Here is a 26610-nt window from a genome sequence, read left to right as displayed (position 1 = left end):
CCCCGCCAGGGCAGAAGGACATACCGGGTGGACAGGGAGTTGGGATCCAGCGTCCAGATGAGAATGCAGCTCTGGCAGGCCACAGCCAGCACGGAGGCACTGAGGGGCTTCCACGCGAGGGCGGCCACGTTCCGCTGCAGCCGATGCTTCAGGGAGGGCACGATGGTGCTGTGGGGAGATGAGGAGGGCCGGAGGCTGAGGAGGAAGGCCGGGCAAGGGAAGGCCAGCAGGCCTCAAAGGAGAGGCTGGGCCCAGCGAGGGGCCTCCACGTACCTGTTGGCGTTGTACACCCGGATGGAGTCGTCCATCAGCACCACAGCAAACTTATTGGTGTGGGGGTGCCAGGCAAAGGCCCGCAGGCTGCAGGTGGCCCTGGAGGGGAGAAGGAGTGAGTGGGCGGCCAACAGCTCTGGCAGCCTCCTGGGGGGGGGGAACCGCGGCCCCTTGGGGCATCCCCTCACCAGTTTGTGACTTGGGCAAACTCGGCAATGAGGTCCTCGCTCCGGAGCTGTGGGCACAGAAGGACAGGATGGGAGCCCGCCGGGCCCCAGGACCCCACCCACCCAGCGCGATGCACACTCACCGACAGATGAGGAAACAGAGAGCCGTGGAGGGAGGCGCCCCAGCGGCACGACGCCAGGGCCCAGCTCGACAGCGTCTTCACCCACTGGAACACTGCGGGGAGGGTACCCGATGAGGCCAAGGCGGAGGGGCAAGAGGAAAGGTGGCCCAGGGGCCAGGGAGAGGAACGGGGCTGGGCCTGGGGGCCGGAGGGCCTGGGTTCGAAGGTGGCCTCCCATGCGTCCTGGCTGTCGGACCCTGAGCCACCCCCCGAACTCCACCTCCCAGCCAGCCTTCTGCTGGAAGCACACGCAGTGCTGACTCCAAAGGGGCCCTTTAAAGTTGGGGCAGCAGGACAGGCGGAGGGAGGCCGCTGGGACCCGGGATGCTGGGAAGCTCCAGGGGGAAGGGAAAGGCTCACCTTCCTCCTCAGAGTTGGCCACCTCGGTCAGCACACCCGAAAGCCCCATCTCGCACCTGTGGGGAATGGAGGAGGCTGAATCTGGGGTTCCCCTCAGCCCCTACTTCCCCGCACACACTTTTGGAGCAAAAAAAAGTGGGCCCTTCGCTCCAAAGCAGGCTTGGGCAGCCCCAGAACAAAGGAACAGAAGCTCAGGACAGCACAAGGCTAGATGGGATGATGGGGTGGGGGAGAGGGAGGACGGGGTTCACAGGAGCCCCCAGGGGTCACGTTTGGAGCAGATCGTCTCCGATGCCCCCATTTTACATGTGGGGACATGGAGGCCCAAGACGCCCAGGGGCACGAAGGGGAGCCCCAGGGGCACGAAGGGGAGCCCCAGGGGCACGAAGGGGAGCCCCAGGGGCCCTTCCTCTGCCCTTACCAGGCATTGATGCATCTCTTCCAGATACTCTCCCGGTGAAGGATGAAGGCCGTTGTGCTGCCGTGGTCCAGGCGCCCGGGGGTCTTCAGGGGGTCTTTTGACAGATGCAGAACAGGAAGGTTGATCCACTGCAGATGCAGGTTTTCAGAAAGCAAAAGGAATTAACTTCTCTCTTCCTATCCCTCAGCTTTATCTGAACTGCCAAATTCCACCCTTCCTCCCTAACCTCCATTCGAAAAGGTGCAGCAGGAAGGGCCCAGAACATGGCGCACCAATAAAGTCAGATGGAAATAACTGAAGAAATATTGGCTGCTCATAGGAAGGCCAAGCCGATAGGACAAAAATGACAATGCTACCTAAATTAATTTATGTTGTCAGTGCCATTACAATCAAACTACCAAAGAATTTCTTTATAGAATGAAAAAAAAATTCAAAACAAAATTCATTTGGAGAAACAAAGGGTCAACATCATGGAAATAAATGAAAAAAAAATTAAAGAAGGTGGCCTAGCCCCAAAACTACATCAAAACAATTTGGTATGAGGAAAGAAAAAAGGACAGCTTAGTGGCTCAGTGGATAGAGTGCCAGGCCTGGAGTCAGGAAGATTCTTTTTCCTGAATTCAAATCCAGGCTTAGATAGTTACTAGCTCTGTGACCCTGGACAAGTCACTTAATTCTGTATGCCTCAGTTTCTTCATCTGTAAAATGAGATGGAGAAGGAAATGTCAAACCAGACCAGTAACTTTGTTAAGAAAACCCCAAATGGAGTCACAAAGAGTCAGACAGGGCTGGCAAATGACTGAATGACAAAAAACAGAGAAGTTGATCAGTGCAACAGATTAGATACATGTTATTAAACATACAAACAGAAGCCAAAATGACCACCTACTGTCTAGAAACCCAGAGATCAAAGCTTTTGGGGCAAGGACTCACTTTTGACAAAAATGATTGGGAAAACTGGAAAGTAGTCTTAGGCACAGACTAAAATCTCACAGCTTATACCAAGGTAAGCTCAAATGGGTATATGATTTAAACATAAAGAGTAATATCATAAACAAATTAGTGGAGCAGGGAAGAAATTCAATGTCAGATTGGTTGATAAGGGAGTAGTCTGATGAGACAGAGAAGTTCATAGGAAGTCAAATGGATAATTTTAATTATTTAAAATAAAACCAGCTTTTGCACAAACAAAACCAATGTAGCTAAAATTAGAAAAGCAGGAAATGGAGAGATGTAAGGGGGGGGGGGGTTGCAGAAAGTTGCTCTGATAAAAGTCTCATTTCTAAAATATATAGAGAACTGAGTAAAATTTGCAAGAATAAGATCCATTCCCCAATTGATGTCAGAGCACATGACCATTTTCTGTTTTCTGAGGAAGAAATTAAAGCTATCAATAGCCATATGGGGGAAAAACAACACCGAATAATTGAAGAAATGAAAATTGCAATAATTTTGAGGCACCATCTCAAACCCATCAGATTGCCTAAGATGACAATAAAGGAAAACAAATGTTGGAGGGAATGTGGGAAAACAAGTACATGCATTGTCAGTGGAGCTATAAAATGGTCCAACTATTCTGGAGAACAATTTGGACCTATGCCCAAAGGACTATAAAGCTGTGCATACTCATTGACCCAGCAATATGGATGAGATCAAGTAAAGATGAAAAAGGACCCATACGTATAAAAAGTTTTTAAAATTTTTATTTTTTACCAATTTCATATAATAACAAATTTCCACATAAGTGTTTCTAATGTATATAATTGAAATTATCTCCCTCCCTTCCCCTTCCCAGTGCTGGCATACAAAAATGTTTAAAGCAGTTCTTTTTGTAGTGGCAAATAATTGGAAATTGAGGGGATACCCATTAGCTGAATAACAGCTGAACAAATTATTGTTCAGAGCTGTGATGAAATGCTATTGTGCTTTAAGAAATGATGAAGGGGAAACAGGTAGACAGCAAAGTGGATAGAGGCACCAGGCCTGGAGTCCAGAGGACCTGGGTTCAAATTTGAGCTCAAACAATTCCTAGTTGTGTGCACCTGGGCAAGTTACTTAACCTCAACTGCCTAGCCCTTGCTGCTCTTCTCTTAGAACTGATATTAAGGGGGTAAAAAAGAATTAATAGCAAGACAGAAGGTAAGGCTTTTTAAAAAATTATATAGGGGATGAATTCAGAAAAACCTGGTAATATTAATATTAATGGTTGAAAAGTGAAATGAGTAGAAGCAGAAAAACAATGTACCCAGTAATAGCAATATTGTAAACATAATTAACTTTGAAAGACTAAGTAATTCTTAATACTTAAGTAATACTTAATACTAAGTAAGTAAACTAAGCAATGATTTACCACAATTTCGAAGAACTCATGATAAAACATGCTATCTACCTCCAAATAGTAGTGATGAATGCAGAGTGCAACCTGAAGTATACTTTTTAATTCCTTTTTTTTCTTGCTAATGTGAATGCTAATGTGAATATAATTTTATTTTTACTGACTATTCATCTTTGCAAGAGATTTTGTTTTTCTTGCCTTCTCACTGGGTGGAAGAGTGGAAAGGGAAGGAATTTTGAACAACAACAACAAAAAGTCTCTGTGCTTTAAATTAGTTAATTAAATTACTATTTAAACAAAGGGCACTGCAGCAGAGAGATGATGGACTACAAGTAGAGAGTGGGACAGACATTTTCAGACACAACCAAAGCATTCGTTGGTTTTGTCAAGATAACAATACAGGGGCAGCTGGGTAGCTCAGTGGATTGAGAGCCAGGCCTAGAGATGGGAGGTCCTGGGTTCAAATTTGGCCTCAAACCCTTCCCAGCTGGGGCAAATCATTTGACCCCCATTGCCTACACCTTACCACTCTTCTGCCTTGGAACCAATACACAGTATTGATTCCAAAACGGAAAGTAAGGGTTTAAAAAAAAAAAATGACAATACATATTTGTTACAAGGTAGAGGCTCTATTAGAATAAAGGTAATAGAGTGAGAAAGATTTAAAAAAAAGAAATTAGTGCTCATAAATATTAAAATACATAAAAGAACACAAAAAGTTCTGAAAGGGACATGAATAAATTGGGGAATTTTGTTATTAGTTTTAAATTTCAGATTTAAAAAAAATACATAAAAGTTCATAATTTCGTACACCATGGTCTTTTTTGCACTTCTTCATACCCATAGAAATATTCATGTTTGTTGAAGATTGCTAAGTTTATAATCATAAAGCTTTAAAAAAAAAAAGGCATTAAGATTTCAATTTTTAAAAAAAGGCCAGGCTCTATCATTAAGGAACTTTGTATAAGCATGGGTGAAGTGATTTCATTGAACCTCAGTTTTTCTATCTTTAAATTATCTTATTTTCAAATGGGCATAATAAAAACTCCTCTGCCTATCTCATGGCCACATGAGTCTGGATGGATTAAAGGAGATGTAGAAAGTACTTTGCTAAAGTATGTGTGTTACAGTGGGAAAGTTGTTGAATTTTGTATCCAGGACCTGCTATTTACTATATCTCTGGGTCTCATTTTCTTATCTATAAAATTCGAGAATAGGATGAGATAAGAGGGATCTGTGAACGTCTGTGGATTTTTTAAAAAATATTTTGATAACTATTTCAATATAATTAGCTTATGTTGTAATCCTATATTTTTTTTAAGCATTTAAGAACATGATTTTAAAGAATCCATGGGCTTCACCATACTTCCAAAGGAATCTAAGGACCCAAAAACAGATTAAGAATCCCTGGATTAAATACAATTTTAGTTAGCGCCTAGCAAGTAGCCCTGAATCAGATGCTCAGGTCCCACCCAGTAACTGATTTAGCCCCGCCCCTTCCCTGCCTAACCCGACTCAGCACCAAGGGCTCGCCCTACCCACCCCCTCTAACCCCGCCCATTTCTGCCTGTATCCTCCAATCCCGTTTCTTCCCTCTCATTCCGTCTGCCCTGGCCCACCCTCACACTAGCCCCGCCCCTTCTCCCTCCCTCCACCCCTTCTAGGCCCGCTCTCTCCCATCCCCACCATGTACCAAGTAAGTTACCTGACCCCGGAAGTCGGGGGGCGGGCTTTCATAACTGTCACCCGTCACTAATTCGTTGTTGTACTCGTAAAGCGTCACTTGGTCCCAAGGCGGTGACGGTGGGAACAACGACAGGGAGCACATCCTCGTAGGCGGCCCGGCTTGGAGCCAGCGGATTTCAGTTCCCTACTGTCCCTCGTGCGTTTGGGCTGAACGCGGACAGGCCGCCGCCTTACCAGTCTGACGGAAGTGGAGGGCCCCGCGCGCGGAACGGTGGAGGTGGGACTTCCGGTTGCCTCTCGCTCCCGCTGGGGGAGGTTACGTGAACACGTCAGCAGCGCGGGGTCTGCGGGATACCCTGAGAAGAGGACCCCTTTGGCGGCCCTCAGTTTCCCGGGCCCTCTCCCCAGTAAACGAGAAATACTTTGATTAAGCGTGTCCAAGAGATCCTGTGAGCATCCCAGAAGGGGCCTAGGGGCTCAGAGAAAGGCTGAACTCTCTTGGGACAGTGCTTCTTGCCTCCCTCCCCAGAGTAACATGGACTTTGAGGAGAGAAGCAATGGCAAACCTGGAAAGATAGCCCCCTTTCCCTTCTTCCATCGTTCAGTAGCGCCTCCTTCCTGTAGAGGTCGTGGACCCAGTCTTCCTCTCCTTCCCAATTCTTGCTCTCCTCTTACCCAGAGAGACTCCCTCAATACCGCCCATTTCGCTCCTCCGCCCCCTCACTGTGACAGACACACGAACAAGGTCCTATTTTTGGTCCTTCCATCTTGCCACAAATTCTTCACCTCCATGTACCCCCATATCTGAGCATCTAGAGACTCTCTCCCTCTGTCTTCCCTTACCAAACTGTGACCTCCAGACCCTCCCATCCCCAACTCTTTTCTAGTCCCCTTTCTCCTCCCTAAAGACCTTGGCAAGGGTCCCAAAGACTCATTATTTGACAAAAAACAACAACAACAACAAAAAAACTTCTAGGAAAACTGGCAGGATTAGATTTCATTCAACAGCTCATATCATATGCCAAGCTAAGCTCCAAATGGATATTTGACTTACATGTAAGATGTCATATCAGAGGAGCAAGGAAGAAATGGCCTTTTGGATCTATAGAGAAAGAAAAGAGTTTATCACCAAACAAAAGATAGAGAGAATGACAGAAATAAAGTGGACAAACGATTACATAAAATGGATAAGTTTTTGCTCAAACAACATGTAAGCATTTGAAATTAGAAAGTAATAGACACCTGGGGTAGATCTTTGCAGTAATTTTCTCTGATACAAGTTTCATTCTGAGATATATATATATATATGTAAGTCAATTTATGTTAATAACAAGAACCATTCCCCAATATAAAAACTCTTCCCTTTCTCTCACTTCCTTTATCCAACCAGTTCACAAGTCTTGCCAATTCTGCCACTGTAATATTTCTCAAATCTGTTCCCTTTTCTTCACTCAAAGCCAGCACTCCAGATCAGGATCTTGTCTGTGCTCATATAGACTATTGTAATAGCTTCATTTAAAATTTTTCTCCTTTAAACATATTTATTTTTTTTCACATCTGATACAATTCAGCAAAAAACATTCCATAAGTTTAAAAAATCTGAAATTAAAATCAGGGTTCCATACCACAGACTCTCACTTCTGAAAAGAAGCTATACAGGAGGTGTCTTTTAGTATCTCTTCTTTTGGGCCATGCTCCTTCTTAAGTCATTTTGGCAACATTCATTTTCAGTTGTTTGGTGGGTTATTCTTTCCATTTATGTTGCTATAGTCATTATGCGTATTGTTTCTTGGCTCTGCTTATTTCATTTTGGATCCAATCATGTAAGTCCTTTAATGCTTCTCTGTATTCCTCATAATCTTATATATAATGCACTTAATCTTAATATAATATTCTTTTTAATAGCCTTCTAATTCATCTCCTTACCTCCATTCTCTCCCCTTTCCAAGCTATCTTCCATATAACTGCCAAAATATTCCCAAAGCATGGTTCTGACTCGACATGCCCTTGCTCAAGAATTATAACAATATGGTAGCTAGTTGGCACAGTGCCTGGAGCACCAGGCCTAGTCAAGAATATCTGGCTTTAAATCTGGTCTCAGGGTAGCTCAGTGGAGTGAGAGTCAGGCCTAGAGACAGGAGGTCCTAGGTTCAAATCCGGCCTCAGCCACTTCCCAGCTGTGTGACCCTGGGCAAGTCACTTGACCCCCATTGCCCACCCTTATCATTCTTCTGCCTTGGAACCAATACACAGTATTGACTCCAAGAAGGAAGGTAAGGGTCTAAAAAATAAAAATCTGGTCTCAGGCACTTCCTGGCTTTGTGACCGTGAGCAAATTACTTAACTCCTTTTGCTTAGCCTTTGCTCTTCTGTCTTAGAATTGTTACTTAGACAGAAGGTAAGGGTTAAAACAAAACAAAATAAAACAAAAAGAATTATAAAACCTACCTTCCAGAGTTGTTGTGAAGATCAAATAAGATAATAGTTGTAAAGTGCTTGGGACAGCGCTTGGCACAGCACAAACTACCTAAATGTTTAGCTATTATAATAATACATATATTTCAAACTTTTCTGCTTAAAGGAATTTTTTTAAGTACTTGTAATTCAAATTTGTCAGAGGAGGTAGGAAAGAGAGAGAAGGAGGGAGTCAGGATAGGGAATACCAAGTGGAAATTGGATTGAAGGACACCCTGGCATGGGAACTTAGAGGAAGAACAGACAGTTGAGGGGCAATGACAGGCAGGCTAAAGTGTGGACTGAAGACAAAACAAGCAGAATCTAATACGGGAGTGAATGGAGCAAAGATCTCCTCCCTTGGCACCAGAGGTCTCAAGCCAAGTCCCCAAATGGGTGCTGCTGTGGGTCTCTTCTACTTTCATGTGGAATTTTGTTTTGGTAGGAATTAAGGGGAAGGCTGAAGAGCACTGAGCTGAGGGGCAGGAAAAGACATAGGGAACACTGTACCCTATGGTAAAGTTAACATGTGTGTTTTTGGAATAAGAATTCCTTTCAGAATTCATTATATAAAGTCAAATTTATATAATCCAAATTTATTTAAAGTGAGAACTGTCTATTACATATAAATGTTAGCTATAACAATTATTATTATCAAGAAACTCAAGTGGCTCCATATTGTCTCTTATGATAAACTACAACCTCCTGTGTTTGACTTTTGAAACCCTTCAAAATTGGCTTCCTGTTGTTTTGAAATTCCCTTTTATTCATTTCTATTATACCATTCCTCCTGGAGTATCTGCCTAACTGAAGCATATTTTCTGCTAATATTAACTTTGCCTAGCTAAAACCTGACCCAAAGAATGATAGTATTAAAAGACTTTTGACATTCTTTAACTAAGAAACCAAGAAAAGAGAAAGAAGGGGAAATGGCATCTACAAAACTTTTTAAAGCTTCCCAAAATGATTTAGCCCAGTATCTTTGTGACTCCTCTTAATTAGCCCATTGTGAATCCTATAAAATGTGGCTGTGTAGTTTCCTAAGTGTAAAATATTGTAATTTCAATATTTAAATCTGTAACTTGGTCTGTTTACTCATTTAGTCTAACTTAGTTTGTAGAGCCTTAATTGAAGGAAGCATGAGACAATGAATCTATTTGACTAGGCCTGTGTGACCTAATTTATGGCCATAAAAAATTGTTATATATTAAGAAGTGATTTCTTTGTCTCTATTATATAATTTTTCTCTTTGAGTAGCTTGGCCCAAACTCCATTCAGGATTCAGGGTCTTGTTAAAATTAAAATTCTTTGGAGACTATCTTAATTTGTAATTATTTATTAAAGAATAAAAAGCTGAACAAAGAAAGAAAAGACCTCCAGCCACTTGTGCCCAGCACACCTTACAGCTTCTTCCAAGAGGTAGGCCTACCCACACTTCCTTGCTCAAGATTCCCAGGAAAAAGCCTCCACTTTCTCCCTCTGATCCAATTTAGGCTCTTCTTGAGGCCCCTTTCCAAAGGCCAAATGGAGGATTCCAACCTCACTCTGGGCAAGAGGTGGTATCCCAAACACCGGGGAGTCACAAGGGTCTCCAGTATTCCAGAAGTCACAAGACCTTTAGAATGGCTGTTGTGTCCTTACCCCTTATCTTAAGATGCTTGTTTACAGATAGACAACAGACTTGGCCTACATTTTTATTTGTCCAAGCCAAATTATAATTCCAATCTTAAGATTAAATGTCTCTCCCAGGGCTAGTGTTAAATTCCCAGCATTTTTTTAATATATCTCATGAACCTATGCTAAAGCACAATAAAACCTAGGTTTTATAGGTTCTATCATTTCAGAGTCATGATAGATTTATTCAGCAACATTTACCTATCACACAAATTCGATGAGATATTCTCCAATAACTTGGCCTGCAAACTTATAGAACATTATTCTGTATTCTACATCAGCCAAAATGATCCAGTTACTGTTCTCTGTGAGTTACTGTGAGTTCTATCTCCCATCGCAATGCCTTTACATGGGCCTGGAATAGGATCCTTTTTCAGTTCCACCCAACAGAATCCTTTGCTTCCTTCAAGGTAAAGCTCAAAGTGCTGCCTCCCCTAGAGATCTATTCTGTGTCCCACTCAGAGCCCTCCCCCCCCCCAAAAAAAACTATTCCTAATGTAGTTTGTATTTACTTATTGTGCTCATGTTAAGTACAGGGGTACAGTGCCTTCCCCCTCAAAAAAAATCCAACCTTTTTTTAAAATGTATTTTTGAATTTATTGATTGTGCTCATTTATACTCTAAATACAGGGGTACAGTGCCTTCCCCCTCAGAAAAAACCCCAACCCTATTTCAAAATGTATTTTGTTATGGCTTATCTGTGTTTGTGTGTTATACATGGGATGGCACATTGGAAGAAGCTATAGATCTGGAGCTAAGCTTACTTCCTACACCTCCTCTGACACTGCCTGAGGGACACTGGACAAACTAGATGCTTTCCTGAGTCTCAGTTTGCTCCTCTATAAAATGAGGAAGTTGGACTAGATTCCTGTGGTCCCCTTCCGCTTTTGATTTGTTACCTCCTTGTCTTTCCCTCATCCCCACAGATACAAGCCTGTTTCCTTTAGTCTTTGTGCAAACAGAGCCTGGCACATTATGGGCATTAGTAAGTCTTATAATGGACAAACCAATTAATCTTAAAATGTTGTCTGCCTCTTAGGGCACTGGCTACCCTGACACTTTCTGCCTTAATAAGTTAGGCAACCCAAGAGAAGAGGGAGGTCCCTGTCTGACTCCAGAAGGCCAGCCAGGGCTCATGGGAAGTTAGAAGAGTCAGGTGCCTGCTCTGACACTAACTAGCTCTGTGACCTTGGGCTAATCACTTCACCTTCATGAGATTGAGGGCTCAAAGGAATTTTAGAGATTATCTAGTGCAATCTCCTCATCTTAGAGTCAAGAAAACTGAGCCTCAGAGAGGTCAATTGACTTAAGTGTCCTTAAATACCAATCCAAGGTTCTTTTCCAGTTACCAGCTTCCTTGGGTAAAATCAGAGGGGTTAGGAGATTTTAAGGTTTCCCTTGAGATCAGGCCCTGGGAGAGACTTTCCTCTAGCCTCCACACAACTTAGTTTATTGGCCTAAACCGAACTTGTCACTTTGTCCACTGTAAACAGGACAGGGATGAACTGGGGCCCTTCTAGCAGACTGGTAAAAGGACATGAAACCATGCCGTATGAGGATCTGTTGCAAAAACAGTTCTGTTTACTCTGGAGAAGGAAGAGATTATGAGAATTGCCTTCAATTATTTGAAGAGTTATGTGAAAGAGAGATTAACCTTGTTTTGCTTAACCAGAGAGAATAAGGAGGAATGTGTACAAGGTACAGAGAGACACATTTCTCTTTCAAATAAGGAAAAACTCTTAATAATTAGAGCTGCCTCCAGAGCTCTGGTCCACCCCCAAAAATAAACAAGGACAACAACAAAAACATTTCCCCCCACAGTGACTAGAAGACCATTTCTGCTAGGGGTCTGATTAGATGTCGTCTGATTATATGAAGATACCTCAAGTCTAGCCCTGAAGCAATGAGACCTAGAACAAAGAGTTCCAGGGGAACCTAGGAAGAACAAGAGGAGTGGGGGGGGAGCCTGTATTTTGCCCAGTCTGGTTCTCCAGTAGAAAAATGATCAAAGGATCTGAGCAGGAAATTTTAAAAGGAAGAAGTCCAGCCTATCAGTTGTCGTATGGAAAAATGCTCCAAATCACTAATAATTTGGGAAACACAACTGAGATTTCCTGAAGTATTTTGAACCCATCAGGCTGGCAGAATTGACAAAAAATGGAATATGACAACTGTGTAAGTGGAAATTTTATATCCTTAAGACTTCATCTCCCAGAATTCTTACCTCATCCCAAGCTTCCTTTTTTTCCTGTTTGTTTACCTGCGTCCTTTAAGTGACTCTCTCTCTTCTCTCTCTGTCTCTCTCTGTCTCTCTCTCTCTCCCCCTTGAGTTGAGTGGTTCACGTTCCTTGTTTTCTCTAGCTCTCTAGTTAAATATTGGAGTTATTGAATATTAAATTAAAAATCCACATAACTATCAGGGGAAAACCAGGCACATGCAGACACCCATCCTGGATGCCAGTTTGGTCTGGTCCTGGGAAGCACTTTGGAGTTAGGGACCCAAAGTGGCTAAACTGTGCGGCGCCTTTGCTACCACAACTAGGCCTCTATCCCAACGATCAAACAATGAGGAAAAAGATCTCTTTGTAGAAAAATCTTTCCAGCCGTTCTTGTGGTGACAAAGAGCTGGAATTATGGCCCAGAATGGATCGGAACCCTATTGGGCCATCAGGAAGACGGCAGCCTAGAAAGATCGAAGAACTAAAAAGGCCGGTCAGAGGAAGCCCCTGAACCCAAAGGGGACAGAATGGGGGGGGGGGTAGTGTTTGGGGTCATGACTACGGTGGGAATTTGTTTTGCTTGTTGCATACTGTTAGCATAGTCCAACGTTGGGTAATAAATAAACGTGAATATTTGCTGCAGGTTTTGTCTTTCTTTTTCTTTTCATGGGGGGCGGGGAAGGGGAAGGAGAAAAAATAAAGCTCGGCTAACTGAAAAAACTGACAAAATAGATTCTTTTTTGAGCTGGCCTGGGCCCCGGCAGCTATTTCCTCCAGAAAGGCCAGGCCTGTGGCACTGGCCAGCCTGCTCCACCAGGGGGCGACGTTGTTCAAGCTAACTCTCGGGAGCGGAGAGCCGATACAATGAGCCATTCCGGCCTCATCTTCCCTCCCACCTCCCTAGGCGTTCCCGGGGAAGCGGAGGCCGCGGGAGGGCCGGGACCAGGGTTTCTGGGAACCCCACCTGGGGGAGGGGGGTCGCAGCGCGCCCCGGGGCTGTCTCGAGGCCGCTGCCCCGCAGCGCTCCGGGCTCCTGGACCCCTACCCATTCCGTTGGCACTCGCCCCAGCCCGCGCCCTCTGGTCCACCTTGTCCGGGCCCCGCGCCGTTTCTATCGGACGCGCCTTTTTATCTCCCAGAAGTCAGCAAAAAGCCCCCAACGGAATCGGGGGAAGAAGGAAGCGCTGGGGAGGCCGACGAGGCTGGGGAGGGGGAAGCTGCGGCGGCCGCGGCCAGGGGGAACAGGAGCGGGCAGGGCAGGGCTCTCGGGGAGCCCTCACCAGCACCCTGGCCCTCCTCCCTCCCTCCCGGGGCTACAGGGCTTCTGCTCCGGGGGGGCGGGGGGCTGAGCAGGCTTCCCCCCAGGCTCTCCGGCCCTGCGCTGGGGAGATCTCACGCTTGGGGCGCGCGCGGCAGGGGCAGGTGAAGGGTCGGAGGAGGACCTCCTCCCCCGCAGGCCGCCCGCCTGGAAGAGGAGCCCGAGAGCTCCTCCCAGCCCAGCAGGGGAGCCCCGGGGGCCGGGGGCCTCACAAAGCTCCATTGTGGCTCGGGGATCTCTGGTGCCACAGACCCGCTTTTGTTCCTCTGGGGCAGCTGATTGCTAGGGCGGGGGAATGCGGCCAAAAGTCCGGCCTAGGCGGCAGCCCAGGACCCCTGGCTCCCAGCCCAGCCCAGCCCCCGAAGCCTCCCGGTTGGCCTTTCCCAGGGTCCCTTGGAGGGCTCCCTCGGGACAGAATCTCAGACGGAGGAAGGAGCCTCGAGTGGGCCAGTGTCTCCTGGCCACGGCTCCTGATGGGCATGACAACGCAGGATGGGGGGCCGGTGCAATAGAGGGGTGCCCCAACTTGGTCCCCTCCCCCCCTTTTACCCCCATTCGGTTCACCCAGAACTTCCCCCTTTCCAAATGGACACCAGATCAAATCAGATATTTATTAATTTAAAAAAAAAACACCACAAAACAAAAAACTCCACGAGGGCGTGACCCCCACCCCCTTTTCCCTATCCTGAGGTGAGGTCATCATCCTTCCACCTGGAGCCTCGAGGAGCAGAAGGGGGGGAGAGAAGAGAAGGAATCCAAAGGCACTGAGCGGTATGGAAAGCCATCCAAGATATCCCTGGGAGCATCCCCAGTCCCAGCCTGGGTGGCGCAGGGTGGGGGGCAGTAAAAGTCAGCTTTCATCTACGCATTGAATGTCAGATTTGGGGTTTCCGTTTTTTCCAGCATCCCCTCTCTTGGGCATCTCCCTTCTCCCAACTTCCAAATACACAGTGCCTCCAGATGGAGCTGGCACCCCGACACCCCAACATCATTTGTTGCTTTATTTCTCCCATCCCCTTTTCCCCCATCTCCTATCCCAGATCAGGCTGCCTCAAGGGAATATTTGGGAGATGACCAGTGAACTTTCCTATGTTTGTGCCCCCAAAGTCTAGGGGGGAGCGAACCCTTGATCTGGGATTCTCCCAAATACTCCCACCCTCAAATAGCAGGCACCCCCCCCCCCAGGACACATGCACACCCAGAGGACTTGATGTTTCACAGTTTCTGGCTGGGGCTGGTGGCATCCCAATAACATGATCCCTGCTAGCAGAGGAACCCCAATCTCCAAAGACCTCATCCATCGAATTCTTGTGAGCAGGAAGATCTAGCTAAGGGATCCACTCAGTGAGCAGAGATCCCACTTATTCAAAGAGACCACAATTACAGAGGGACCCCAGAAATCGAGCCTGAGGGAAATAGCATCAGCCAAGTCCCCCCTGAGACTTGTTAGTAGAGAGAGAAATGGAATTAACCCATCTGGAGGCAAAGACTCTTGGGACGGACCCCCCCCTTAGCAGATAGACCCCTACTTAGCCCAGGTCTAGATCTGCCTGACCCATCATCATAACTTAGATAAATAGAATTATTATTAATTAGCACTATTCACTATTCTCCATTCACAGGGTGGGCTTACTATGCACAAGCCTGGCAGCAGCCTCCCACCCCTGGGATTGGTCCCCACACTGCTCCCCATTAGACCATTAACCCCACCTCCTAGGTTCTGGCTCCTGAAAAGGGACACCCAGGGGACAATAAATTATCATCATTATTATTATTGTGTTTCTTAAAGGGAGAAGAAAGCTGTGAACATGGAGAAAGTGAGCAGAAGGTTGGGAGCCAGAGATGAAGCTAGGGAGAGAGAGGAGAAAATAGGGAGGAACATAAGTTGATAACGTCAGTCTTGGAGAAGGAAGGGACCCTAGAAATATAGGCAAATCAGAGGTGAGAGGACCACATGGAAGCACCTAGCACAATACCACAGTCCTAGTAGGTGTTCAGTGAACGTGAGTTCGGTGAAGAAAGGAGTGAGATGGCCTGAATGGATGAATCCCTGATTGATGGACCCCCTTACCTAGGAGATTCAACTAATCTTGGCCCCCCTGGTAAACCTCTCAGTATAAATGAATGACTGGGAATTCTGTCGGAAGAGCAGAGGAAATTCAGGCAAGAGGAGAGCAATGAACAATTAAGAGTATGGGGAGCCAGAAGGAAAATGGCGGCCATGAGGCTGGGGGAAAGAATGGAGCCATACAGGAAGGGAGGATGAGGGAGGACAGACAGTGGGCAGTCAGAGTGATCTAAGACAAAGGCTTGGAGTGGTGACTTTGGAGGAATGAGGGGAACCCGGGGCTAAAATGAGGAGAGGGAGAGTAAGCTAGTTGGGAGGTCCACTTAGGGAGTATGTCAAAGTGAGTTGGGCTGGAATGAGAGCAGGTGGAGGGCAAGTCAGGGATTGGAGAAAAGGGGCAAGTGAGAGTGGGACTGAGGTGGAGGAGTGTGGTGAATCAATGGGGGAAGCAGAAAAGGACACAAGGGAAGTAAGGGGGAAAGGACTGGGGCCAGCTACAGAGAATGGGCAGCGGGGGGTGGCCCTCTTGATTCAGATCTCCAGTAGGCTGCTCTGCTCTGGGCTGCCTCCTGGGGCTTTCTCCGGTGGAATGGGTGAGGCTGAGGGCCTGGGGGCCTGGCTGTTCTCCTCCTCTGCCCCTGGAACCTCCCCCAGTTCCTTGGGGCCAGCGGAAGGAGGCCCAGGGCCAGGCTCCCCATGGGTGCGCTGGTGCTTGCTCAGGTGATCGCTTCGGGTGAATCTCTTTGAGCAGAGCAAGCAAGTGAATTTCTTCTCTCGGGTATGAGTGCGCACATGTCGCTCCAGCTCGTCTGAGCGGGTGAACCTCTTGCCACAGAAAAGCCAGTTGCAGACAAAGGGCCTCTCGCCCGTGTGCCACCGAAGGTGGGCCTTCAGGTGTGAAGCTTTCCCATAAACTTTGCCACAACCAGGAATGTGGCAGCTATGGATGGGTTTCTTCCTCAGCCCAGCGGCGGCTGCCCCCAATCTCTCGAGCTCTTGGCAGTTAGGGCAATCACAGGTGGAACGCCCAGCCCCTCCACCCCCATAGGCACCACTGCCCCCTGTGCCTGCACCCCGAGGAGGCTTGTTCCCTCCTCCCCCCTCTATCTGCCCCCCATTGCCCACAGCCTTAGGCTTGTAGACATCCTGGGGCAGGACATGCTGGGGGCCAGGAGGAAGAAGGTGCGGAGCTGGGTAGGGGGCAGGGTTGAGTGGGGCAAATTCAGAAGGGTAAGTGGATAGCTGGGGGTTGAGAGGAGGTTGATTAGGGCCAGAGGATAATGTCCCCTGTAGACCATCGCCCTGGCTTTGCCCACTACCTAGCCAGTTGCCCCCTGGATGCATGTCCCACCATGGGGCAGGCGTGTTGCCAGGGCCAGGGGAGATGCCTGCATGAATTCCTGCCTTATACCATGAGCCATAAGGATGCGTCATGTCCAAGGAAGTATAGACACTGGGCAGGCAGTCGGGAGAGCCATGCCCTTTGGGCACCAGTAGCCCAGGGTCCTGGGTACTCGTGGGCCCAGGGAAAGAATGAGAGAAAGGGGTATAGTCATTGGTATAACCTGAAGCTGGAGCTGGAGGGCTGGCCGTAGAGGAGAGAAGGCCATTGGTGCCTGCAAATGGAGCTGGGTAGGCATCACCCATGGCTTTGGGGGCTGAGAGTTCACTGCTCAGAGAGTATAGCTTCTTTGCACCTGCTTTGCTTGCAGTGGCTGAGTCTGGGAGAGGGCTGGAACTGCCAAACTTGCTGCAGGCTGCAGTCAGCATTGCCAAGGGGCTGGAGCCATAGTGTGCTTCCTCCTGTAGAGAGGGAAAATGGCCATCAGAGGACGGGCACAAGATGGGAGCCAAGAGCAATGGGTTACCTGAGTCAAGAGGGACCAAACACAGTGGACTCCCTGCCTCTTCTCCCTCTCCTCTAATTCATCTTTCACTCAGTGGCCAAAGTGGTCCCCTAAAGTGTAAATCTATCCATACCACCCCCCTTTACCTAGTCAACTCCTCTTGTGCTTCCAGGAAAAACTTTTGGCTTCTTTTGGCAATTTGGCATTCTAAAGACCTTCACAATGTCTTCCTTCCTTCCATACTTCCATACTTCCATACTTCTTTCCTTCTTTCCTTCCTTCCTTCCTTCCTTCCTTCCTTCCTTCCTTCCTTCCTTCCTTCCTTCCTTCCTTCCTTCTTCTTCCTTTCTTCCTCTTCCTTTTCTCCCTCACCTCACATATTTGAATCCATACTGTGTATTGGTTCTAAGGCAGAAGAGTGGTAAGGGTAGGCAATAGGGGTTAAGTGACTTGCCCAGGGTCACACAGCCAGGAAGTGTCTGAGGTCAGATTTTATTCCAGGATCTCCTGTCTCTATCCACTGAGTCTCCCATCATGCTTTCTCCCCTCCATAAATGATCCAGCAGCCCTGGCCTTCTTGCTCTTCTTTCCACACAACATCCCCGCTCCTCATTCTGAGTCTTTTTCCTGGTTGTTCCCATGGACAGACTGCTCTCCCTTCTTCCCTCTACCTCCCAGCTTCACTGGCTTTCTTCCAGGTTCAGCTCAAATCTCACCTTCCCTGTCATCCCCCTCATCCCCCAGCCTGCCGTGCCTTCTCCCTTTTCTGGACTCCTGGATGGACAGTCATTTGCCTGTGGTCTCCCTGGGATTTGAAAGGGAAACCCCAGAGGCCTGGGCTGATGTTTTTGCCTTTTTGCATCCCCAGCTTCGCCAGGTGCCCACTACTTCCCAGGGTGCCCCACAGCCAGAGCTGACTATCCCCTCCCCATCACTCTTCCCAATCATGGCCTCCAAGGGAACAATTTGCTCCCCCATCCCTGGTTTGGGTCTCCGGGTGAGCTATCTCTTGGCAAAGTCTTGGGCCAGGCAGTAGGGAGAAAATGAGGGGAGAGTAGAGACACTGAGACATTGAGAGTGAGCGGCGGTTGCCACTGAGCCAAGCCTGTGGCTAGAGCAAGAATTTCTTTCAAGACTGTAGTGGACACCCCCAGCTTCAGAGCAGCAGCTGATGCCCCAACTTTGGGTAGCTAAAGGAACGAAGCAGGCTCAGATGCTCGGGGATCTCCGGGCCCTCTCTAAGCTAAGCACCAAGGCTCAGGCCCACCTCACGCCCAAATTTGGGGCTCAATGGAGTGTCCCTGCCCCAGCACACTGATGGAGAGAGGATGAGCCAGGGTGGAGGCAGTTGGGTGGCCCAGGAGGTCCTGGGTTCAAATCTGGCTTCAGCACTTCCTAGCTATATGACCTTGGGCAAGTCGCTTAACCCCAATTGCCTAGCCCTTGCCACTCTACTAATAACATATGACAAAAGGCAAAGGTTTAAACAAAAGAAAACAGAAAAACTAGGCTTCTTTTCCCCGAAGAACTTTAAGCATCCAGGCAATTTGGGGACCCCCCAAGGAGAAGTTCTCTCCATCTAAGACACCCAACATGTGGGAGCCAGTTATCTCTGTTCTCCTACCTTTCGGGCTCCCCCAAGAATAGATTCTCCCATCAGTGACCCTTCTGGTCCCCTGAGTTCCTTAGCCTATCTGTTTGGGCTCCCTGAGAGCTGGGGGTCCCAGCAGCCTTGCAGGCATCACGCACTCTGGGCGACCCTCCCCAGGACCTCCAAAGTCTAGCACTCACGAGCCCTACTCCAGGGAGGCATGTGGGAAGAGATGTCCATCCAGCAGGTGGGTCTCCCTTCCACTGATCTCCCTTCAGCCCCAAGCTATTGGGGTGGAAAGTCCTCCCCTTCCCTCTGGGGCTGGCCCCAGCCTCACCCCTCTCTCAAGCTGGCAGGGCAGGGCAAAGAGACTGGCCAGGGAGGAGGGTAGCCAAGGGCATAGGACTGGCCAGGGGGCTGCAGAGACCTTCAGAGATCCTCAGAGATGTCGGGAGAGACTGGGGGGCCGGAGGGAGAAGAGCCCCGGCAGATAGAGGCAGCTTTGGGAAGCAGAGACAAAGCGGGGAGAGAATGAAGGAAGAGCCTGAAGAGAGGACCAGGGAGAGCTGAGGCAGGCAGGAAGGGGCTGAAAAGAGAGAGGAGGAAGGGAAGGAGGGCAAAGGGGTGGGGGCTGTGGGGGCAGTCTCCCCACCTAGGAGGAAAGGAAGCCTGGTTCTGGGCCCCAGAAACCCCCCAGAGCAGCCTCCCCCCTCCTCCCACCCCTCCCCAGCCATGCCCGGCTCCGTTGGTTTCTCTGCGGTCGGTTTATTTTTAAAAACGCCGACGCCGTCCCCCCCGCCCGGCCCTCTCACTGTGGCCACAGGGGCCTCAGCCAAGCCCTGGGACCCCACCCAGCTGTGGGGAGAGAGGGAGGAAGCGGGGAGCGGGGTGGGGGGGGATCTGGGGCCTCTCCTGGACCCCAGACTCAGGGAGAGACAGGGAGCCTGGGGTCCTTCCCAGAGTCTGGCCTGAGGCCGGAAAGCCAGAGTTTCCATCTCCTCATACCTGAGTTTGCCGCTCCAGAAATAGGCAATGGCCCGGGTCATTGAGCTCTTGGTGGCTCTGCTCCCCTTTGTCCAGCCCCACTGGCCCAAGATGGGACAGGATTCTTTCCTGGGACCCAGGAGTTCAGAGCACCCTGTTTAATTCTCCCTCCCCGGAGGTTCTCTGGAGCTCCCTGGCACCCTCAGCTCATGGGGGACCCCAGAAGGGGAGGCAGGGGGAGCATGACCCCAAATTGCTTCCTTTTGGCTTGTGCCAGTTGAATTTGGGGAGATGGTAGGATCCAAAGATTTAGAGATTATCTAGTTCCAACTTTTTTTCATTTTACAGATAAGGCAACTGAGGCTTAGAGTACAGTCAGGAAGACCTGGGTTCAAATCCTGTCTCAAACACTTACAAATTTCATGAATCCAGGCAAGTCATTTAATTTCTCCCAATCTCAGTTTCTTCATCTGCAAAATAGAAGAAAGGTGGCACAGTGGATAGAGCACCAGGGCTGGAGACGGGAGCTCCTGGGTTCAAATCTGGCTTCAGATCCTTCCTAGTTGGGCTGACCCTGGGCAAGTCCCTTGCTCTACCATATTTGTTACTAACACAAGAAATTAAGGAGTTAAAAATAATAGAGATGGAAGGAAGAAAGAGAGGCTTGTGTTCAATGGGCTCCAAGGCCCTTCCAGATCTAAATCTGCCCTGTGTGCCAGAACTGAGATTCGAACCCAGGTCTTTGATTCAAATGATAGCCATCTTTAACAGAAGAGTGAGTGAGTGTGTGTGTGTGTGTGGGGGGGTACAACTGACACAGCTCCTTTATGCTACCTCTCCTAGATCCTCATCTTCTATATAATCTTCTATATAACACCACTACAAGAAGAATTGGCCAGAGGGTGACCAGTTTCAGTTCCAAGTTCCCCTTCCCCTATTCCAGTCCTAACCCTTCAAAGTCCACTTCTCTCTTCCCTGGGCCCATCTCCCAGGTTGGGAGTTGGCTGAATAGGGACAACAAGGGCTGGGGCTCGGTGCCCCCCAGAACCCCTACTCTCTGCATCTCGAGGGCTGGGCCCCCCAAAACGTCTCATTTGCAATGGGGAGTCCACATCGCCCTCCCACCAGAAGCCCTGCCACCAAGAAAAAGGCTCTTGAGGGGGAAGAAATGAAGAAGATCATCGCTGGGGAGCACTCCAGTTTAGAGAAAATAAGGTTTTCCCACCGTGTAGCTCTGACCCTGCGCTGCCCTCCCTTTCTGCCCATCAGTGAGTGGCCATGGAGCCCTTCCCCCAGGCACCCTCGCCACGTCAACAGCCCTGACACCCAAAGGCACTCTCCCCTCTTGGGCGAAGACGCCCAAGTACCTTACTGCTCTGTACACAAGCCCGTGGGGTGGGAATGGGGGGCCAGGGGGTGGAGAAAGGACCTCATCACTCCCCCCTTTCTCTTTCCGGGCTGGAAGAAGAGGGTAAAGTCCCAGGGCCTGGGAGCAGGGGACAGGAGCGTTCAGAGGCCCAACAACCTTTGCCCATGGCCTCATACAACCTGGCTCTGTGGACCAACGAACTATCCCATAGCCCCAGGTTACGCTCAGGCCAGGTACACCCCAAAGCGGGAGCCTTTCACCCTCCAGCCTATGAGCCCTGGACGAGTGGACGGCCACACGTCCATCCTGAGACATACACAGAGACTCCGGGGCTTCTAACACTCTAAGAGACCCCGGGGCAGATTCAGGCTTTACACCCCTGGGTCTAGAGAACCGGGAGAGTTCAGGCCTGGCACAGATCCAAGAGGCCCCTGAGAATCCAGGACCCAGATAGGTCCTAAAGTGCCTTCCAGTTCTAAGTGCCGCTGTCTCACGGTGCTCAAGGCAGAGGAAGATGCCTGGAAGGAGAGTCCAAGAAAGTGGAACCCACAGGACTTGAGACAAGGAAATGGGCCCCAAGCCTGGACTCTGGGACCCCACTGCCCGACTGTCTCTGACCTCTCCAGCTTGAGGAAACTGTCATTCTTTCAGAAGCCCCAGACCTCAGAGTGTCCCTGCTGCTTTCAGTCCCAGAGACTAGGGATGTTGGGGTCCTAGCCCAGAGGGGAAGTGGCCCAACCCGGCCAGGAGCCACCCACTCCCAAAATAGAGCTAAGTTTGTCTTTGGCTGAAAGCTAAATATTTGCAGGCCGGGCAGGCAGCCCTAGACCCTATCCCTCTCCTTGAGTTCCCTCTCTGCCTTGGGATCAGGGTCCCTCCTACCCCCTTCCCCCCACAGACACATGGGCTAGGACTGTCCCAATCCTGCTTAAACTCTCAGCCCTTTCATGACTCTCCTCCCTCCCCCAGCCCCCAGGCTGGCATCCCAATATCCCAGACCCCTCCCCAACCCAAACCAGACCCAGATGACGCTCAGGCGTCTCCTGAGCCCCATCCCCAGCTGTCTGCCCCCTGCCCCCTCGTTATTCCCAGCTTCTCACCTTCTGGAGCCCTGGGCTTGTCATCCACACCCTCACCCCCTGCCTTGTCATCTCCCCCATCTCCAGTCTCTGAACACCTTTAGCCCCATCACACCTTTCTGCCCTTTGGCTCTGAGCCCCCAGTTCCATTCAGCCTTCAGAGCAGCTCTCAGCCCTGACTCCAAATCCTCGCTCCCTGGGCTGAGTATGACACAGGGGAGACTGAGCCCCAGGACAGTTGCCCCTCTGTCCCTGGGGGGGGGGGTGTCAATTACCTCTAACAGGGAGGATGCCATCCTGGGGCCAGGCAGATGGAGACACCGAGATGGAGCCAGGGATAGCGATCCAGAGAAAGACAGAGAAGAGAGGGGAGAGGGAGGGAAAGAGGTTGACTGGGAGAGAAGAGATCTAAAGTTAGAAGGAACTAGGGGGGTTGGGTGGGGGGGGGGACTGCTCTCTGTCTGTAGGGATCCACCCTCTAATTACAGCTTTCCCTGCGGAGAAGGCTCCGGATCCAATGAGGAGGGCGAGAGAGGGAGGCACAGGGTCCAAATTTCCTGCTCCATTTGCTGAGCTCCCCAAGGAAGGGATCCAGAAGGGAGAAGGGGAAAGGGGGGCAAGAGGAGGAAGCCAGGGACAAAGTGATAGTAGGACCCTCTGGGGGCACAGGGAAGGGACCTCGGGGTCCTCCCCCGACCTCCCGCCTTCAAAGGGAACAGCCGCCTGCAGGAGTCTTCTCCCGGCACCCCTCAGTCCATGTACCTGAGGTGTCCTGGGCTGGCTGGCTGGCTGGCTGTCCTCGGATCTGGGACTGGGACTGGGTGTGAAGGGGGGGCCTCTGTGCCCGAGGGAGGTTCCAGCTCTCCTCCAGCTTCAGATCCTCCAGGCTGGGTCGGGATCCACTCTTGGGCTCCCTCCGGGTCCGCCTCGGACCACTCCGGCTCTGACTGCAGCTCCAGTGCCCTTGTTGCTGTTGCTGCTGCTGCTGCTACTGCTGCTGCTGCTGCTGCTGCTGCTGCCGCCGCTACTGAGGGAAGAAACAGGAGGGAGAAGGAACAAACCCCAAACCACTAATTAGAGATCCAGGGTGGGGGGGTGGGGATTGGGGACGACACTCACACAGAGGCTGAAACACACTGACACACACAGGGAGGACCCACACACTCACACACACTCACACAAGAAAGAAAGGCAACTGGAGGCACCGGCAAGCAGCCCCAGTGCGGCGGAGGCCACGCGCTCTCCCACCGCTGCTCCCCGAAATCGGGGGGCTGAACCCCGAGGGCCACATGGCGCGTGTGGGGAGGGTGTTTGCTGTCCGGGCTCCAGCAGTCCCTGCGTGGAATGCCAGGAGGGGCAGGGAAGCCCGTCAGACCCAGACCCTTCTCCCAAAGCCTCGGGCAGTCTCGTGGCGCGGAGAAGACCATTGGTCCAATGAGAGACCCTGTGATAATGGGATACTCTCCAACCCCCACAGCCAAAAGAAAGAGGGGATGTGGACAGGGATTACAAAATACAGACAAGGCTGGGCTAAAGTAGAGGGGCCAGCGAGGTGCTTCAGCGGATGGAGGGCTAGGCGTGGAGACACGAGGTCCTGGCTTCAAATGTGATTCTTAGCTGTGAGACCTTGGGCAAGTCACTTAACCCCACTGCCGAACCCTTAACGCTCTTCTGTCTTGGAACCGATACTCAGTATGATTCCAAGACGAAAGGCAAGGGTTTAAAATTTTGAAAAATAAAGGGTGTGAGAGGCATAAATACGCTATGAATTGGGGTTCCTTATTTAATCTCTCCTGGGCTTCATCTGTAAAATGAGGGCGCTGATTAAATGCTGGTGAGCGTCTCTTTCTCCTCTAAGTGCTGGGAGCCTCTGGTCCTATGGCTGTGTTATTAGAGGAAAGAGAGGGACGGGACAGGCAAACAAAGAGAAGGGAGAAAGAGACAGCACGGAGAAGGAGAGAGACACAGAGACAAAGACAGAGCCAGAGCCAGAGAGCACTCCAAGCTTGGAGAATCGGGGAACCCTGATGCGAGGGAGGAAGAGACAAGGAGGGTGAACCAAAGCCTTCCCTGGAACCCAGGCATCTGACTGCCTGGTCTGAGCAGCTTTGTTGGATGAGGTTTGAAAAATTCCTAGAGAGGGGACAGGGTGGCCAGAGGGTCACCTCCATTCACTTTCCACGGTCCAATCCAATAGTCCCTTCCTCCTTTTTCTCCAGCTCTGGAGGAGTCTACTTGTTGAAGCAGCCAGAAGCTGGACCTGGAATCAGGAAGAGCTGAGTTCATATCTCCCCTTTAGACACTCAATTAGCTGTGTGACCCTGGGTAAATCATTTTACTCTGGCTGCCTCAGTTTATAGCAGCTACATGATGCAATGGATAGAGCCTGCTGTCAGGAAGACTCATCTTTCTGATTTCAAATTTGACCTCAGATACTTCCTAGCTGGGATTGGGCAAGTCACTTATCTCTGTCTGCCTCAGTTTCCTCCCTTTGTCAAATGAGTTGGAGAAGGAAAAGGCAAACTAGCTAGGTGGCCCTGGGCAAGGCACTTAACTATCTGCCTCAGTTTCTTTATCTGTCAAATGAACTAGAGAAAGACATGGCCAACCACTCTAGTATCTCTACCAAGAAAACCCCAAATGGGTTCAGACAGGACTGAACAACAACTAAAACACCTTCATTTATCCATCTGTAAAATGGGAATAATGATAGCATCTACTTCCCAGGGTTTGGGGAAGAAAAAAAATTAGCCATCATTTGCAAAGCATTCAGCAAACCTTAAAGCTGACTGCTGAGGAGGAGGAGGAACATCACCTCCATCAGTCTGGGACATTCCAGTCCACCCAATCAGAAAGATGATTCTCATCTACTGCCAGATGGTCCTGCCTCATTGGTGACAATGCTGCCCAGGGAGGGGACATCCACTTTCCAGGTAGCTCCTCTCCTAGAAGCCCTGAGGGAAGGTCCCCTGAAGGACTCCCCCTGGGGAGAAGTGGGGCATGTGGAGGGAGCCAAGCAGGGGGCCAGGGGAGAGGTCTCAGCCAGGGATGGGGAAAAGAATCCCCAAGAGAATCTCCAACCCAATGGAGGGAGGGTTGGGGCCTGGGGATGCTGGTGGGGCCAGAGGAGTGGTCCTGGTAATTGAGTGGTAGAACCAGCACCTCTCCCACAGAGGGGCCCAGCCGGCTATTTCCCCACCACCCACCACACCCCAGTCTCATCCCTGGCCCTTTCCCTTTCTTCTCCTCTCCTTGATCCTCAGCCCCTTCCCTATTAACTTTCCTTCTGCCTTTGTTCAGTCTATCTTTAGGGGCCTCCCCGGTTCCCCAAGAAGAAGAAGCTGCAGGGCTTGGAGGGAGGATTTGAACCTTGGTCTCCCCAATGTCTGAGATTCCAAGAAATGCAGAGAAATATTGGGAGAGGGGAAGAAGGAAAAAGTAGAGCTGGAACAAGGAAAGGAAAACCGCCCCCAAGACGAGGAGACAGGAGGGCACAGAGATTGGAGGACACAGCTGGCATGGGGGAGCAGGGGGCAAATCTGGGCATCAAGAGCTTCTAAATGAGACTGATGATTCCATGGGCCACGTCCACCTGGCTCCCCAGGTTGGGGTATCTGGGAGACCTTTGGCCCTCATTCTTCTTTTCCCCTGAAGCTCAGGTGCTGGACATCAGAGTCCTTACCCTCAGAGGGTGGCAAGGGTGCCAGGCAAGGAGGCAAGGGCGTTACTCCAGACAGACCACAGAAGACAAAGAGGCAGAGGGGAAACAGAAAAGTGAAGGGGGGCGAGGGAAAAAGTGAAGGATGATTGATGTGGAGGACAAAGGGAGATGGGAAAGAAAAGTGGAGGAAAAAAGGGAGAAAGTGACCAAAGAAGGGGAAAAATAATAGGTGGTATAGGAGACTGTGCACCAGGCCTGGAGTCAAGAAGGCCTGAGTTCAAATCTGAATGAGGGACTTCATCTCAGTTTCCTCATCTGTAAAATGGGGATGATAATAGCCTGCCTCCCAGGGCTGGGATAAGGATTAAATGAGATGAATAGTTACAAAGTGCTTACCACTATAGAAGTGTTTGCTACTATTATTGTTAAATTGAGAGAGACTGGCTAGAGAAAAAGAAAATCTCTCCTCTTTTCTCTTCTCCATGACCAACAATTTCAGAAGGGTAGCCTGGCCAAAGGGCACCCTACCAAGGCTTAAGTCTCTGCAAATTGGGTTTTGTTCTAATCTTATTTTTGAAAAAGAGAAGCAAAGGGGTAGCTGGGTGGTTTGGTGGGTAGAGAGTCAGGCCTGGAGATGAGGAAGTCCTGGGTTCAAATCTGCCCTCTGAAACTTCCTAGATGGGTGACCCTGGGCAAGTCACTTAACCCTCATCGACTAGCCCTGTTTCAGAACCAGTGGTGAGTATTGATCCTAAGACAGAAGGGTTTTTAAAAAGAGAGACATAGAGCAGCTGGGTAGCTCAGTGGATTGAGAGTCAGGCCTAGAGATGGGAGGTCCTAGGTTCAAATCTGGCCTCAGACACTTCCCAGCTGTGTGACCCTGGGCAAGTCACTTGACCCCCATAGCCCGCCCTTACCACTC

At 49.7% G+C, this 26610-nt stretch overlaps 2 protein-coding genes across 2 annotated transcripts in view; both read right to left on the bottom strand.

Moving 5' to 3' along the window:
* AAAS (aladin WD repeat nucleoporin) overlaps positions 1 to 5657 on the bottom strand; it is an 11948-nt gene extending 6291 nt beyond the window's left edge. Inside the window, exons 1-7 of the mRNA XM_044679239.1 lie at positions 5444 to 5657; positions 1404 to 1531; positions 983 to 1038; positions 584 to 675; positions 462 to 508; positions 274 to 372; positions 25 to 168 (exon numbers count right to left, since the gene is read on the bottom strand). Of these exons, the coding sequence (XP_044535174.1) occupies positions 25 to 168; positions 274 to 372; positions 462 to 508; positions 584 to 675; positions 983 to 1038; positions 1404 to 1531; positions 5444 to 5566 (689 nt within the window). The 5' untranslated portion in view covers positions 5567 to 5657. The remainder of the gene's footprint in view (positions 1 to 24; positions 169 to 273; positions 373 to 461; positions 509 to 583; positions 676 to 982; positions 1039 to 1403; positions 1532 to 5443) is intronic.
* A 10031-nt stretch (positions 5658 to 15688) lies between these two features.
* Positions 15689 to 22323, bottom strand: SP7 (Sp7 transcription factor). The gene is made up of 2 exons (XM_044679320.1): positions 22303 to 22323; positions 15689 to 16960 (listed from the first exon to the last, which is right to left on the bottom strand). Exons 1-2 carry the CDS (start codon positions 22321 to 22323, stop codon positions 15689 to 15691), a joined length of 1293 nt encoding a protein of 430 aa, XP_044535255.1.
* Between the last annotated feature and the right edge of the window lie 4287 nt (positions 22324 to 26610).

Source organism: Gracilinanus agilis, chromosome 5 (assembly GCF_016433145.1).
Source record: "Gracilinanus agilis isolate LMUSP501 chromosome 5, AgileGrace, whole genome shotgun sequence".
In the NCBI taxonomy this organism is placed as follows: domain Eukaryota; kingdom Metazoa; phylum Chordata; class Mammalia; order Didelphimorphia; family Didelphidae; genus Gracilinanus; species Gracilinanus agilis.
The sequence above is the reverse complement of the archived record's forward strand: the minus strand, read 5'-3'. Positions and strand labels throughout refer to the sequence as shown.

Coding starts and splice junctions, on each gene's coding strand:
- SP7 (XM_044679320.1), bottom strand. CDS start 22,323: ATGGCATCCTCCCTGTTAGAG. Junction 16,961..22,302: donor TGGCATCCTCCCTGTTAGAG/GTAATTGACACC, acceptor CCCTCTCTACAG/GAGGAAGCACACTATGGCTC.